This window comes from Candoia aspera, chromosome 3 (assembly GCF_035149785.1).
Source record: "Candoia aspera isolate rCanAsp1 chromosome 3, rCanAsp1.hap2, whole genome shotgun sequence".
Lineage (NCBI taxonomy): Eukaryota > Metazoa > Chordata > Lepidosauria > Squamata > Boidae > Candoia > Candoia aspera.
Genome location: NC_086155.1, coordinates 52,220,734 through 52,237,496, shown reverse-complemented (window position 1 = coordinate 52,237,496; position 16,763 = coordinate 52,220,734). Strand labels below are relative to the sequence as shown.

At 39.4% G+C, this 16,763-nt stretch overlaps 1 protein-coding gene across 1 annotated transcript in view; it reads left to right on the top strand.

Moving 5' to 3' along the window:
- Window positions 1–16,402, top strand: part of MAPK13 (mitogen-activated protein kinase 13) — a 29,006-nt gene extending 12,604 nt beyond the window's left edge. Inside the window, exons 5-12 of the mRNA XM_063297672.1 lie at window positions 1,729–1,758; window positions 5,059–5,106; window positions 7,029–7,143; window positions 8,411–8,482; window positions 10,082–10,161; window positions 11,717–11,795; window positions 13,995–14,171; window positions 15,915–16,402. Coding sequence (XP_063153742.1) covers window positions 1,729–1,758; window positions 5,059–5,106; window positions 7,029–7,143; window positions 8,411–8,482; window positions 10,082–10,161; window positions 11,717–11,795; window positions 13,995–14,171; window positions 15,915–15,994 — 681 coding nt within the window. The 3' untranslated portion in view covers window positions 15,995–16,402. The remainder of the gene's footprint in view (window positions 1–1,728; window positions 1,759–5,058; window positions 5,107–7,028; window positions 7,144–8,410; window positions 8,483–10,081; window positions 10,162–11,716; window positions 11,796–13,994; window positions 14,172–15,914) is intronic.
- Window positions 16,403–16,763: the final 361 nt, after the last annotated feature.

Genomic DNA, 16,763 nt, shown 5'->3' with positions numbered 1-16,763 from the left:
AGCTTCCTATGCATTCACAGATTTCCTGAACTGCCTCCCCCGGCCATTTTTTTTCCTCATTGAAATGCTTTGTGATTGTTTCCAAGATCTTATTTCTGAGACATTTCCAACCTTCCTGTGCTGTCTGACCAGAGTATTTCATCAATGGGATCCTGCCCAGTACTTCTCTAGGCTTATTGAAACTCATTCTTCAGAAATCTAGTGTCCATGTATAATTGTGCTCCAATTTCTTTTTGTAGTATCTTCAACCCCAAGAGGATACTGTCACTTCCTCCCAAAGTCCTGTTTTTATCTCTTTAACCAGCTGTTCATTATTGGTTAAGATCTTAAGAGGGCCATCCCCCTTGTCTCTTCCTCAGCCTTCTGGGAAATGAAACAGCCAGCAAGGCCACTGAGGAATGTTGGGGGCTTTGCAGTATTATCTGGTTGTCCAAAAGATGTCCAGGTAGCTCAGGTCTTGCTTTATTACTGTGTCTCTTTTCCATAAAAGGTCTGTAATTTGTGCAGGAGGATTGTATTCAGATCTGCCTGCCTTGGTGGCCTATAATCATCCCCCCTTAATAATAACTTGGTTATTTATCTTCTTTGAGAGGTTCTTAGGGTATGGATCAGATGACTAGTCTCAGTTGTAGCTCCACCTTTCCCCAGAAGTTAGGAAACAATTAAAAACAGTATTGTTCCAACATGCCTTTGGCACTGGCTGATCATGGATGCCTGTCACAGACATTGCTGTTGTGTATCATTGTTTTGTTTTTCTTTTTTTCTTACATTGTTTCTATTTTGCTTTTAATTTTATTTATGTATTTATTTCCAACTTTAACTTGTTAGCCACCCATACTCCTTCAGGATTGGGTTGGATTATAAATACTGTGAACTAAATAATAAACTTGTACTCTTACCCACATGCCCTCACCTGTTCAAATTCCTGGATCTCAATTCATGTACCCAGTTACTTTATACATAAGACCATCATTCCTGGCCTATTGCTTTTGAATATCGTAAACCCTTAAGTCCTTGCATTTAACTCATGAGTCCTGTCCCAAAAGTTTCCAGTACTGTAAGGCCTACTAAATCATAATCACTTTCCTGCATTAAGACTTCTAATTCTTCCTGTTTGCTCCTCATACTTTGTATATTTCTATAGAGACACTTGAATCCTTAGTTTGCTTGGCCTATTGCTTTGGGTACTTAGGTGCACATGAGGTGCACCCCACTGAACTCAGAAGCATCTCCCATTATTGCAGGCTGCAATTTGTTCCCATTCACACCATATGCAGATGGCTATTATCTCTGTAGTTAGTTCTTCATTTCCAGTGTCCCCAAGCTGTGTCCACACCTCCTATCATGCCCATCCAGCAGTTACCACACCTCCTGAGGGGGTAGTCTTTCAGCATATGAAAAGGGCACCAGTAATGGAAGATTGCTAGAGCTCATGACTTAGCAAAAAATAAGGCATGAGAAAGCCGCAGAGAAAGCCGTCTATTTTACCAGTGTCACTTCCACAAGAACAAAAGGCCTCAACCGGCTTGCCTTTCCTTGTTGATGAGAAGCGCTGAGGAAGTCCAGAATATTTCTACTGGGTTATTTTCCCAATAGAAATTTATCAGACAATCCACATAGAAATTGTAAGACACTACATAGAAACATGTTCTATCACTCGGAATCCTGATTACTAGCTGTTATGGAGGATGTAAGAAATCTTCATGTGGTCTTTTTCTTCTGTTGCAGTATATTCACTCTGCTGGAATCATTCATAGGGTATGTTCTTTTTAAAGTTATTTCTTTTCTAGAGTGTATAGCTTGCCAGTGCAGCCTTCTACAACCTTGTGCCTTCCAGGTGTGGCTCCCATAATCTTCCAGCCACAAACACCATCGGCACCAAGCTATGGAAGGCTGCACTAGTGCATATTCCTGAACTTGATATTTCTTCTGTTGCCAATTTTTCCAAACCTTCAGTATGTAAACTGGTTAAAAAGATCACCTAATCTCTATTGCTGTGCTAAAACCAAATGTCCTTGTTTTCTGCCCTCCAGAAGAGAACCCACACATCTCCCTAGAAGCCTATTTGCAGTTGATGGCACTGTCTCAGTTCTGACCCACCAGCATGTTACAAACAGCCAGACCCACTCCTCTTATCCTAGTCAACTGATATCATCCTGTCCACAACTCTGGAAATCCCATGTTTCCTTTGTAACATTAATGTGGAGAAACGCATTTGTATAAGAAGGAAGATGATAGATAGATAGATAGATAGATAGATAGATAGATAGATAGATAGATAGATAGATAGATAGATAGATAGAGAAATTGCTTAATTCTTCCCTAGCCCACTGATTCTTCCTTGTAAAATAACCCACCCCCAGCAGTTGGATGACAGAAGAAGAATTAAGATACTCTCCTTCGATATATTTACAAAGATAGAATGAGTTCACTAAATCACGATTTGTTTAACAGTGCTTTGTTGAATAAGCCGCAGCTGATCAGCTTCCCACTTCACAAGCTAAACCAAAGACCAACAAACCATATTAATGTGTGAGCCTGGCCAGTTATACATATCTGCACTCAGAAAGAAAGAAAATCATTGTGCAGATCCAACATATTTTGCTATCAGGAGCAGGGCCCAAACCACACCCCACATGATGCTCAGGCCAATGTTTTAACAAGTGCAAGTCATGGTGCAATGTTCACATAAGGACTGCTGCCCCTCCCAGTCCTCCCTTCTCCTGATGCCGGTGGAAGAAGGTTGCCCCAAGTAGCCACATGGCACGGCCCACCTTAGGAAATACATTCTACCCCCACTGAGATATATTTCATTTGACATTTCCCTCATGCATTTCAGTATCAAACCTTGTAATCCAGCTTGTTGGCTTACCTCTTTTCTATGGCAGTTAAAAACTGCCTGAGGAAAACATATGACATGTCACCCGAGCAGAAGACATCACTAGACAAACCTCATGCATGCCCTGAGGCCAGCTTTTAAACATGGAAATAGTCCAATGAAAACATTACAGAACTGAGAGAAAAAGCACGTCTAGAGAGAGAGAGATCATTAGGTATCTTTCAAAGAGGAAGAATACTTCCCTGGTTGTACATATGGAGAAGAAATGTTTCACAGTATCCTGTTAGTATATATTACACCAGTGTTTCTCAACCTTGGCAACTTTAAGATGTGTGGACTTCAACTCCCAGAATTCCCCAGCCAGCCACACTGGTTGGGGAATTCTGGGACTTGAAGTCCACACATCTTAAAGTTGCCAAGGTTGAGAAACACTGAACTACACAATTGGAGAGTAATAATCAGAACTGCCAGAGAATATTTGTAAGCTGTTTGACCCTTTAGTTATGGTGAGGGAGATGATTTTAGCTCTTAATAATAACAGAGGGATGGGGAAATGAAAGGTCTTTGTAGACTGACTACTAACTCCTCTGCCCTGTTATTCTGCTGCAGCAGCACAGCAAGAAGGAATGGGAGAATAAGCTTTCTCTTTTCTCCTCCCTTTGAATGAAGTGGAAGGCAATTTGCTAACACAGTATTGGGTGTTTGGGGGAAAAGTGTTAAGAGGAATACGGAAATCTGGGTCTGGCAGACCCACTGCTGTCTCTGACACATGCAACACCATTGGCAGAACACCTGTGCCAGTGGAGCATTCACAGGCAGAGCAGGAGGATTCCTGCTGTTTGCCCTTCCCTCTTTGTTGGCAAAATAGCACCTACTGTTAAAGCTGTTAAGCCAGACTTCAACCAGCAAGAAGAGTGTGACCTAAGCGGCACCCAATTTTTTAGTTTAAAAGAAAATTGTTGAGATAAGTGGGAACCAGTTTACAGTTTAACAGCTCATCCACACAGGTTCCTTATTGCAGCACAAGCACACCCCATTCCTGTCTCCCAAGGACATGTCCTCACCACAGAGCCTCCATCTCATAGGCAGCCCATTACTAAGGCAGGCTGAAGTCATGTTTTCCCTGGGAAAAAGGAAGAGGACCTTCCATGCAGTCCACAGTGCTTGGGAAGGTGGCTGGTGGCACAGAGCTGGGCAGCCATCTGCTTTGTTACCGTGGGCTGGCAGTTCTGCTGTGGGATCCTTCCCTTCCATCTGGTCCATGTGGGTGGGACTTATTCTGCAGTGCTGTTTTGGCTGCACTTGGCCAACCTAGAACATGTAAAGCCCCTGACTAGCCTATCCCTGGCTTAAAGCACATAACTGAAAGGGTAACTGAATGGACCTGGCTCTTGTGCTTTTGCAGCCTAGACTTCTCTTCCCGGTGGACACCCTGCTTTTGGGGAAGCCCTGCCTCCTCAGTTCTTTCCTCACAGAATGTTCTTTGAAAAGTTCACCCCATCATAGAATGTAACCTGGTAAAGATATGGCTTCAAAATACAGTGACATTTGCCTGCACAGATCCAGTTAACAATGAGATGGCAGCAAAGAGAACAAATGTCTATTTGCTGACAACTAGTGGTAGATGGGTTGAAAGGTTGACTGGTCAACAGGTCACAAACATTTTGGAGAAATGATGTGGATGTATGTAAGAGACCCCATAATTTAACACATCTCTCATACACACTTAAGTCTCCAGCTTCAGTAGTATGTATGCAGCAAGCAGCTGCATCAGGGATGTACAAATCCAGGTGACCACTAAATTACAATTAAGAAAAACAACCTCTTTGCTGCCATCTAGTGGTAATGGGGTCAATAGGTTAACAATCATTTGAAGAAAAAATTGAAAAAAGATTGATGGAAGAGAGTGCGTAGATGTTACAACACCTCCCTGGTAGATGTTCTATACATCATTCAGTAGCAGTTTTTCCTTTGAATGTCCTGGTTGGTGACATTCAGATTTTCAGCCAGGGAAACTGTCTTTTCAGTGTTGAACTGAGAGAGAAACTATCTGGGCAGCAGACAGCTTGGAAAGTGCGTTAAGTGCTTGTCATGGGGTAAACACTATCTATGGCTCTGGGATGGGAGGAAAGAATGGCAACGTTGTTGTTATTTAATTATCTACCCTAGGATCAAATTGTGATAGTCATTGTGGATTTTTCTAATTCTGTATACTGCAGGATCTAAAGCCAGGCAATTTAGCAGTGAATGAAGACTGTGAACTAAAGGTAGGAGTTTTGTTTTTGTTTAATGAGAAAGCAGAATGTACATTGCATTGTTGGTTTGACTATGCTTGTTCTTAATCTTCAGTGCACCATATTCTGCATCTCATTTGTGTTTATTTGGAAGTAACACCTACTAATTTCAGTGGGATGGATCTAGCCAATCTATCTAAAGATAGATGCACTGAAATCAGTCAATTTAAGGTGCACCTGGATAACACTTTTATTGCATTTTATTAAGAATTTGCTCTGTCCAAAATGGAATTTTAGATGACATCATCTTCCTTTTGTAAGCTTCCCATGTTTCCCATTATTTCTTCTATCCATTTTCTTTCCCTGGAAAAAACTATTAAATAGGAAAAAAAGTATGTTCACAAAGAACCTTCACCTGGAAGAATTGTTATATTTCATGAGAGTACATAGAATTATGGTTTAATCATGTTCCCAGCCTTAAACCTACATTGCAGAGGCTCAGAATTCAGATGCAGAGTAATATTAATGCAGTTTACATCCCATTCTCAATTTTGGAATTGCACAATAATGGCATCTTGAATTTGTCAATACTCTTTCCATGGAAGAATGTAATGCTTAGTAATAGACTATACATTCAGTCCTTGAATTATAGCTAGGCTTGGCAAACTTTTAGATATGAGTTTTGGCAAAATATATGTGAGCCTTGGCTAAACAAGATTATAGCACTCAAAGAATGAAGGAGAACTGGTTTGCCTCAGGGCCTTTCCCAGTTGTACTTAGTCATGGTACACACATGCCCTGGCAATGTAATTTTACTGCTCTGTTCCCATTAGGTTGTTTTCCTCTTGTCCCTAGCCCATGAATGAGATTGGTTTAAATTATCCTCAGCTGTACTGGTGTTAAAGTAGTGTTTTCCCCTTATACCAAGAGCACCCCTTGACAATCTCAAGGTGGGCAAAATTTGCTATGCTTTCCCAACCATTATATCAGAGGTCAAAGATGGGATCAGAGAATGCTTATTGGCTATTTCGGGTGATGCAGGCACATCCTCTCCCTTCCTGTCATCCTTTTCTGCAACAGTTCTGCTGTTGCCTCCCTAAACATCTGGACACACTAGTGCTGTGCCAATGGCTTAGCAGAATTGTGCAATAGCACTGCACAATGCATCTGGCAATACTGTAAATTCTTTAATTCTATGGCCTTTACTGGGTTAGTGCTAGGCTAAAATAGCATGGAATCATGGGACCGACCCCTCTTTTGTCTCCCATAACAGAACACTGAAAATTGACATTTGTGGTAGATCTAAAGAAGGATAGGAAGGAGAGAGCAGTCCTAAACAAGTGCTATTTTTTGACTCAGAGTCCTTCCTGATTCCAGTCTGTTGTTGTTGTTATTACTGTTGTTGTTGTTGTTATTCAACATGGATTATGACAGAATGGGATGCCAGAGGGTAGGGCACAGATAGGAGAATAGAGATGACAGACATTGTCCTGCTGCAGATTGGTGACATGCTGAAGAGGGAGAGTAACAAACCCAGAAAGATCAACTTATTGTTTGCTTATCACATGCTGCACCCACAAAATCCAGACAACACAAGCTGATGGTGACTTGGAACAGATGCAGTACAGGCAGGATAGGCATTGTAATTGGACAGCAGATTTCAAGCCAGTGTAGTTTCCTGCTGACTCAAAGATGGGTGGATTGCTCTTTGACTCAGCAATGGGGAAAGGCCCTCAGTTGGCTTCATTAAAGTTAACTAAAAGTGCTTTTAGTCATCATGTGTTAAAAATAAGCAATGGATTTGTAACAGCAATCCATTGCTTCTAGGAAGAACTTTAAAAACTCTGTGGAGTGTTCTAGAAAAACAAAATAGGCTTTTTGTTTTGTTTTGGATAGATGGTAACACTGTTCTGTAAATTCCTCATTATGCAAGATAATCTTTTTTGTGTTTTTAGATCTTGGACTTTGGCTTAGCAAGGCATGCAGACACAGAGATGACAGGCTATGTTGTAACTCGTTGGTACAGAGCACCCGAAGTGATTCTGAACTGGATGCATTACAATCACACTGGTGGGTTAAATTATTTATTCATTAGGAGGTTTGGGAGATTCTTGCTAGGCTGTGGATTATTTCCTTACACTAGTATCTATATGTGATTTTTAAATGTATTTAATTCTCCCCTTGTTCAATACACACATACAAACCTTCATAGGATGACCTGATTCATAGATTATGCTAAACCATAATGTTTGCTGGGGCATATCAAATTATATGAGCCAGTAATTACAGTCTGTAAAGCATAGTATACAGCTTAGCATATGATATGCCCCATGTATGAATCCAGTCTACTTTTCTTCAGACATTAATTAAAATAGCATCTGATACTGTTTCCCCTACTTTGCTGTCTGAGAATCATATTCTTTTCAGCGATACTTTTTCCAGATAGATGCACATAAGATTGCATCTGAACTGAATTCTCACCTTCCATAGTCTGCAGACAGCTACTCTGGACTGTGTTACATAGTCTTATTCTCACTGCTATTAATTCCCAACACTCAGATTGTTTCATCACTCTGCTCTTCCAATCATCTTACCTGTCCTGTGCCTCCCAGTGAAGTCAGCAGCATGAATAATTACTAACTCATCCGCATTGTGATATGTGGGGGCATGTGCTTCAAATGCAGCTGTTGACACAACTATTACTATTGTGAAATAGTTACATTTTGTTAATCTCATGCATTTCTCCTGTAATAACACCTTGAGAAAAATGAAGTTAAAATATCTGAAAAGCCCGTAAGTGCCAGCCACATATTTTGTGTAACCCAATTAGGGTACAGAAAACCTGAATACACACTTGCCCAATCTGGCGTCCTCCAAATGGATTACCGTTCAACACTACTAATCCTCTACAAGCATGTCCAGAGACCTGCTAGCTAGGAATTATGGTAGACACAGCCCATCTGGGGGGCAGCAAGTTGAGGGAAAAGTACCTTAGTGCAAAATAGCTCATTGCTCCAATGACTTAAAGAGGATTTCAAAACAATAAAGTAAGAATAATACAAGATAATATTACAGGTAGGACTACCAGCTTTATGTTGTAAAACTCCGGATGACCACAAGATGGCAACAAAGAGTTAATAGTTTTCTGTATCTCTTGGCTGCATCTAGTGGTGGTCTAGATTTTTGCAGCCTAGGTCTGGTAGCTAAAGGTAATGTAACTTGTAAACAAGTAGACTTGTTACAAGCATGTGTAAAATGTGTATTTTGGTTTCTAATGCTGTTTTTTCAAACCTTAGAATTAAATCCTTTCTTGTATATTTCTCTCACTTCCAAACAGTGGACATCTGGTCTGTTGGTTGCATCATGGCAGAAATGTTGACTGGGAAAACTCTGTTTAAGGGTAAAGACTGTATCCTTCTCAAACCTGTGTCCCTGTTTGAAGCTGATGCTCTCACAGTTTGGACTGAAAATGTAAATAATGTAGATGGTTACCTGTAGGAAGAAGTCAAGTATGAAAAGTAAAAATACTTATACTCGCAAAAAGGAAGTAAGGTAGGGTCCTTTTAAGTTTTTAAATCTAAACATCTTTTTTCCCATTTCACAGCATTTTAATTAATAACAAAGGTATTGTTGTGAGTACAGATGGTGAGCAGGAGGGGGCTCCTATCCAGGGGGGAAAACGTGTGCGTAGTTTAGAGGCTTTGAACTGTTATTTAAAGAAACCCAGAACAGACCCATCTTGAGTTTGGGGGTTTACCTGTCTGGGTTTTCCCAGGCTCCTTCAGTTTGGTAGGATTTTCTGTCTACTAGAGCAGTTTAATAAACACTAGAGACATTCTCCTCATCTCAGCGTGGTCTGTGCTTAAGCCAGGACAGGTATTCAATATTTCTCCCTCCATTTGATGTCTGACAATCATCATGGCTGGATCTTTACTGTGTTCAAGCCAGTGTATAAGTGTATAAGTGAAGCAAGGCTCCACTCTCAAAAGCAAAATTTACTTCCAGGAGCATTGAGAACAAACATAGCTCCTGCCTGCTCAGGTTGTGCAGAGATCAGGATGTGGTAGGAAAAATGGGATTCAGAACAGGTATGGGAGCACATGCGGCATTTGTCATGAACACCTTAAAATTGTTGTCTCTGTTCCTAGGCTCATGGAGTTGCCCTCAGCAGCTGATGCATGATCCTGGGAAAAGTCATGCTTGGCTGAAAGTGTTCCTGACATGCATGCCCACATGTGTTCCAAATGACATTTCACCCAGCAGATCCCAATCTTTGCACAGTCCTGTCTGCAGCTCCTTAAACTAAACCCAGCTTTTCCTAGGAAATGGCACAGTGCACCCACATTTACATCCACAGTTTTCTACAAGTATAACTACTGCATCCATCATCCCCTCTCTCTCCTCTCCTCTGCAGAGTTCCAAGTTTCACTAGAAGGAAGGCTAAGGTTGCTATGTACACAAGAATTCCAGCAAGTGCTTTTCTTTCCAACAAGGCATCTACAAACAGTCAGTAAACCCTTGGCCATGTCTATGGTGGAGGGGCTGGGAAGGGGAAGAGGCCTGCTGCTTTTGCACAGGTGAGGCAGCCTACATTTGCTCATTGCCTTGATAGCTGTCAGTCCCTTTAGCAGTCTGCAAACTGACACGGACACTTATCTCTGTTGATGGAAGGGCACTCAAACCTTTAGGCAGGGGATCTAAGATTGTGCTGTTACACATCGCTGATATGAACTAATATTCTGAAGTTTTCATATGACTTTGACACGAATGATTGTGGGTTGCAGTTATTATTCTCCCTAATAATCAATGACCCAGCAGGAAAGATTCAGTATCTCTCAGCCTACTGATGCAAACAATGAGGTATGGAAGCAAGCTATGTACCTTGCCCTTTCATAGGAAAAGCGGGATAAATATATGATACGTGGATCCATTTGTGCAGGGGTTTGTCATCTAGTTTGTCAAATTCAAAGTCTAGCCCCTGTTGGTAATACTTGATTCAGCCTACCAGATCTTGATCAGCTAACCCAGATCCTGAAAGTGACAGGAAACCCTGGAGAGGAGTTTGTGCAAAAGCTGGAAGACAAAGCGGTAAGATACTCTATTTTGCACTTGAAAGGCAAACTCGTATGTTGTTGTTGTTGTTGTTGTTTTAGAAAGTTGCACTCTTTAAAGAACATTTAACTTTCTGCCCAACTTCTATAAATGATAACTGTTTTTGTACGTATGTATTCCACGTTTCCTCTAATTAGCCCAAAGTAATTGGCTTTCCCATATCCCCATTAATCTTCACAATAACCCTGTCGGATAAAATAGAGAAAACTGATGTGATGACTATTGTCTTCCTAGCTCTAAACTGGGGCTCTAAACCACCACCCTCATAAGCTTGTCTGACAAGAATAGTGAAATGGTATTATATGTATACCAGCATTTTTGTTTTAATAACCTCTGAGTTTTATAACACACGTTACTGATATTCATTAGTACTTGTTTATTCCTGCATCATTGCTGTGGATTGTTGGGTGCAACCAACTCCTGACAAAAATCACTGAAAACCAGCCTTGAAATTATTTATTTATTAAATTTAGCCACTGCCAATCCCCCCCCAAAGGGGGGGACTCTGGGCAGTATACAACAAAGGTGTCAACTGTTTTTGTACATGTTAAATGAAGTACTGGGGTTGTAACAGCTGGAGGAAGAGGAAGACATCTGCAAAGGCACTTTCCTTCTCTAAAGTAGAACTGGAAGGGAAAAACAGCCATGGGCTGCCTGTCCTTTACACAGCCTGATGAAAGACAGCTTCCCTGCCAGCAAAGGAAGGTTTCCCTCTCATGGACAGGATATTGCATTATCAAAGTTGAAAAAGGACATAGCGAAAGTGTTGAGGAAAGGCCAAAGTAAGTTGGAACATACCGGCCATAAACATGGCATGAGAAGACAGACTCTGCTTTTGAAAATGGCAAAGAAATGTAGATATTCAGAGATCAGTAAATGGAAATGTCTCACTTCCATAAACTGAAGGTGCAATACTGTGCATGTTTATTTAGATGCAAATCCTACTCTGCCATAATTTTTGTTTAGTATTACACTTTATTTACTTGGGATGAACAGGCAGAAACTGTCATATGAAGCATGTCTTCATATGACACGTCTAAGACCTTTTTTGAAGTCAATGGATGCTCTTGAGACTACTTGCTTATGGTGAGCAGCACCAAAGACAGATATGGGTGAAAGGTGCCCTTTCTTTCTCTTCCTGAATCCCATTTTTCTACATTGCACTCCTTACCCAGTTAACTAAGAGGGCTGAATTTTTCTTCTTCCATTATCTGCCTTCTGAACTCTCCCATTATATGACATTAGGCTGCATACTGCACATTAGATTACAAACTTCCCATCCCTAATATAAAGGGAGATGCAAATATTAGGAGCAATAGAAGTGATATTATTATAGTAAAATTACAGTAAAATTTTTACTTTGTCTTATTTACAAGCACAACTCAAAGGAGGCTAATATGGACCCATGAGTACTTCTGATGAAAGAAGTGTATGGCTGATATGGGGGCTGTTCACCAATCTATAAAGGGTTGATTATGGTGTATTTCCAGGTGACATTTGTATGGCTGTATGAAAATGTTGTTTCTTTTAGGCTAAAAACTACATACAGACATTCCCTAAAATTCCCAAAATGGATTTATCTCTGCTTTTACCCAAAGCCAGCCCTCTGGGTAAGCTCTTTTATGTGTTTTAATCCATGATAAAACTAATATTCCTCAGAAGTATTATATAACCTAAATGTATTATTTAACTTTTGTTCAGATGACAGATGGACATGTCAAACCAATTTCTTATATGATTCTAGCACAGCTGGCATATTCTGTACAGCTTTGATAACAAAGAAATCTTTAAAATGTAATTAAGCATGAATAGCGTATAACCTTGTAGATGTCATGAAATTTTATTTATTTATTTATTTTTCAAATTTCTGTCACTGCCCATCTTTCCTGAAAAGGGGACTCTGGGCAGTTAATAAATAATAAAAATAAATCCCCTTGAATGTAAGGGGGAATATTCTAAAGTAAATGTCATATTACATGCCAGTTTTCTCCAGCTTGATAGCCACAAATGGCAGTTTGAGTATTCAGAGCTCAAAACAAGAACTCTGAGAGTCTGGATCCAATCCCATAATGAATCTTCACCATTTCAAGTGGTGTCATTTTGAGTTTTCCAAGTACTGCTAGCACTCCAACTGGACTGTTCTGTGGCGTGTGATGGGGTTGCCTTTTCTTCCCCATGTTTTCCAGTCTAGCCACTACAGCAGCAGGAGCCAATCATGTCCCTGCTACAATTTGCTTAGACTGTTGATATGGGAGTTAAGTGTTGAGAAGCAGTTAAGCACCTGAGCAGAGAAAAGATTGCTTTGAGCCACATGATTGCCCAATAAGTTACTTTTCTTTTTCTATTTTTTTTAACTGTTAAGGGAAATTAGAATTTATGAGTGAATGGGTCAGTTAGGGTTCATGCACGTTGTGCTTAATTTTGCAAGCAGGCAAGCCAAAAGTATCTGCATGTGTACTGTGTGCTTCTCACACAAGTTTTGTTAACCATACTGATATAGCAGTATGTTGGTGTGGTTTGTTGAATTTTGGCAGGCATGTACACTCTGTACATGGTTGTATATCTTGTAATGTGAATGTGATTCATGTTTTTAAGAAGCATTAGATGGCTTATTTTTTACTGCAGCCAACTGCTGTACCTATTTGCATGAAACAACATCAACACAGTTGCTTCTCTTTTACTGGGCTTGTACCTTTTAGGTGACTGCAAAACAAACACTTGATCTCACTAATAGATGGAGTAGCAGGACCTACAGAAAATTTGATCGACTGGATTATTTAAAAAATATTTTTGAAAGCATTAAGAAAACCTGATAGGAATTTATGGAAATAGAATCTGTATACTTGGCGGATTTACTTATCTTTAGGCTGGAAAAAGTACTAATTGAAAGGAATGGCAGAGATTAGCTCAGTATAGGTTTATTTAACACAAATGAAAAGATTTCCCTGCTGAAACAAGGGATAGATTTTGGTATCAGATTGTAAACAACAGTCACTAACTTGTCAGTGGGTAAAAGCAGTATTCTTGTTTCAGGTGGAGGATTTATTTTAAAAAATCATACCTCGACCATTTTTTCTGCAAATTGGCTAACTTGAAGCAGTCAGCATGTACTGCGATTTCCTCTTGGGCTTGGGGTAAAAAACAAGGGAACACCAGCTGGTCCCATTTCCATTGTTTCCTGTGTTCAGAACACTTGAATTTTGTTTTGACTTTGAAATAAAACATATTTTCTATTTCTAAATGTTACTCTTGCCTCCCCACTATGCTCTAGGACAAGAGCACTTTTCCAAAACTGCTATTTGTAGTGAGAAGAAACCCTTCACTGGCTCCAAGATGAGAACTGACCAGTACAGAATTGCACTGTATGAGATGTTTTAAAAGTTAAAACTATTTGTTGAAGTTACAGGCTGCTTTACAATACATGAAGTTGTATCTTCAACACATAGCCAAGCTCCTTTCTATCTAGTTTAACTACGTTGGAAGCTTTCGCCTTCTGAATTTGAGGCAGTGTGGAACCCAAGTGACTTGACATGTCACATAATGGTCTGAAACTAGGTTACTTTGTGAGGACATATTTGGGCCCATCAAGTACTGGGGTTCTTCAAGGATATTGCTTCAAGTTCCTTCTACAATAGGTTTCAAACACAGTAGTGAGCTATTTACATTTGTTTACTGAAATGTGATAACTGGATGAGGCAAATTTAGCCAATTTAGTTCTCCAGCCATCTTATGTTTTTAGGTTTATCCTTCCTATAATAAACAATTATAGCATCCTTTAATTTTTACAGTATTTATATCTTTCCTTGCAGCAGTGGATTTGCTTGACAAAATGTTGCAGCTGGATGTAGAGAAACGCCTCACAGCAACCCAAGCTCTAGCCCATTCATACTTTGATCCATTCAGAGACATTGAGGAAGAGACCGAAGCACAGCACTCTTATGATGATTCCATAGGGAGTACAAAGCTTTCAATAAATGAATGGAGAAGTAAGTTCATCTGGACAATTTTTTATACATGCTTGCCCATAATGTGACCCCCATCATAGTTGATGAACCTGAAGCTCTCCAACTCCCACACTCCTAATAATAGCTATTTTAATGTTGCATACAGTCTGGACTACAGGTTCTCTCTGATGCAGATAAAATGCATAGCTAGGAGTATAGGCAGTGACTTGGCAGAGACAGATACTAATCAAGAAAAATTCTCTGGAGACTTGGGCAACTCCCCCAGTCTCTTCTACTGCTGTTAGTTGCCTCATAATTCTTTGGGTAAGAAGAAACACAAAAAAATCAGCATATTTTAATGTAATATGGAAACACCACCCCACTGCATTTCTTCATCACCATGATGAGGGGCAGTTAGTCCATGACCACATTTCTCATTTTAGGTTTAAGAGTGAGTGTCATGCAGAAGCAACAAGGCACCTAGAGAAATGAGTCTTGACTTTCCTAAAGTATAAAGACCACAGACTATTAAAAAGGGGGAAAAAAACAAAAAATGAGTAATGATAGGAATATTTAACTTTCTAAAGACACCCACCAAATTACATGCCATAAGCAGCTCACATCTCACCAGAATATTTTCTTTTAACCATGGTATTAGACTTAGGAATCTTGTGGAGAATGGGGCATGATAGTTATTAGCTATGTGGGCCTATTTGCCAACTATGGATATGACAAATCTCATGTACAGAAAGCGTATACTTAAGAACGGGATGGTGGTATCTTTCTAGAAAATGAAAAAGTAAATGGGACAGTACTCCACTTTCTTGCTGACAGAAAATTCTTGGGAATTTCTGGACAAATCACATTTGGAGTACTCTTCACATAATATATTTTATAATGTTAAATATAAAATAACCTAACTGCTGAAAGCTTGGGGGTTGCAGCAGGAAATAAATCTAATAGATAAAAGTAAGAGCCAGAGGCTAATGGCCTATTTTGAAAGATAAATTGAAAACTTAAAGAAGCAGATGTTTATTCACCATCCTTTCCTATAAACCCTTAATAAAGGCAGGAAACAGCCCACCTTGCATTGGATTACTGGATACATGGAATGAACAAGCTAGAACAGGACTCACTGATACTGAAGAGATGAACTGATAAAACTATCAAATTACTGTTATACAATGGCCGATCAAACATATACACATACACACACACACACACACACACATTTTGTTAGTCCGCATCCCATCATTAAATATTCACATATTTGAAGCATTTCTTAGCCATGTATTTGATTGCCATCGACAAGATGGCAGTCAAAGCAGCACATGATACAAAATATACAATTCAATGTAATGAGTTCATAAAATCATAACACATTTAAATTAGATTTTTAAAAAGCAGCTAACAAACTAAACCCATACCTAATAAAAGCAACATAAAACGCCACCTAGAACATGTTCTTAAATATCATTTAAATACAGCAGGAGGAACTACCCATCTCGTCTTGAAAGGAAATTCAATAAAATGGGGTACTAGTAAGAATTGGTCTTTTACAACCTTTTAAAAACTGAACTGTTTAGGAGAGCCTCTGTAAGATAAAGTGTTGCCACACGTTACTAGTGTTTTTGTTGCTTTTTAAAATTATTCTGTGATTGCAACAGGTATCTCCAGCTGCATTCAGTTCCCCATCCCTGTTATAATTTACTAAAAATGTGTTCAGTGTACATTGTTTTAACAAAAGTGCACTTACATGTATGCAAATTTTGCTTATCTTTAAAGGACATATTTACGGCGAAATACTGTCATTCAGCCCAATTGCTCGGAAAGATTCCAAGAGGAGAAGTGGGATGACATTATAGACCCTTGTATGTCCAGTGCTGGCCTACCTTTCCAATGATACACAACCATCGTTGGTGTTTTGATCCTAACGAGGAGTAAATATAAATCAGCACGAAAAAGGCTATACACGTACAGCACAATAATAGTGAATCAATAGAGGCCAACTTTGCTTTGAACATCAAGTGATACAAACAGCCTTTCAGTGCCACAAATCAATGATTCTCATTAAATCTCTTTGTCATCAATTGTGATGGCTACGTTTTTCCTTTTCTTGTGCTTTTTGTAACCCACAGACCTGGTTTAAAAAGCTACGATGTTTCTACAAGTCTATGAAATCTTCTTCCTTTCTCCTAATATCTCCAAATGAATAAAAAGCACAATGTTTCAAAAAATAAATTTATGTAATAAAGGAACAGTTTCAAAGAGCAGTTACATCATGTTCCTTGTGGTTCATTCTGACTTAAGTATTTCACAATTGAAACAGATCCCTTACTTCTTACTGGCCTTATGCTAGCCATATTGTGAATGGGAAGTATCTACATCTTTAAGCCCTGATGATTTCCATCTGGCATGATTCTCACAAATATCCCAGTATGTTGCTTTGCAAAGGTTAACTATATTATGGTTACTTTAATCTGTGATGTGTATATACATATATTCAGAGCCAGTGATTTACAATTCAAGATAAAAACATGAAGAGCTGATAGAACAAGTGTCCTGCTGGATTACAGACCAGACTCATTTGGCAATATTTAGGACTTTTAAATGATGGAAATGTAGAATGCGAGC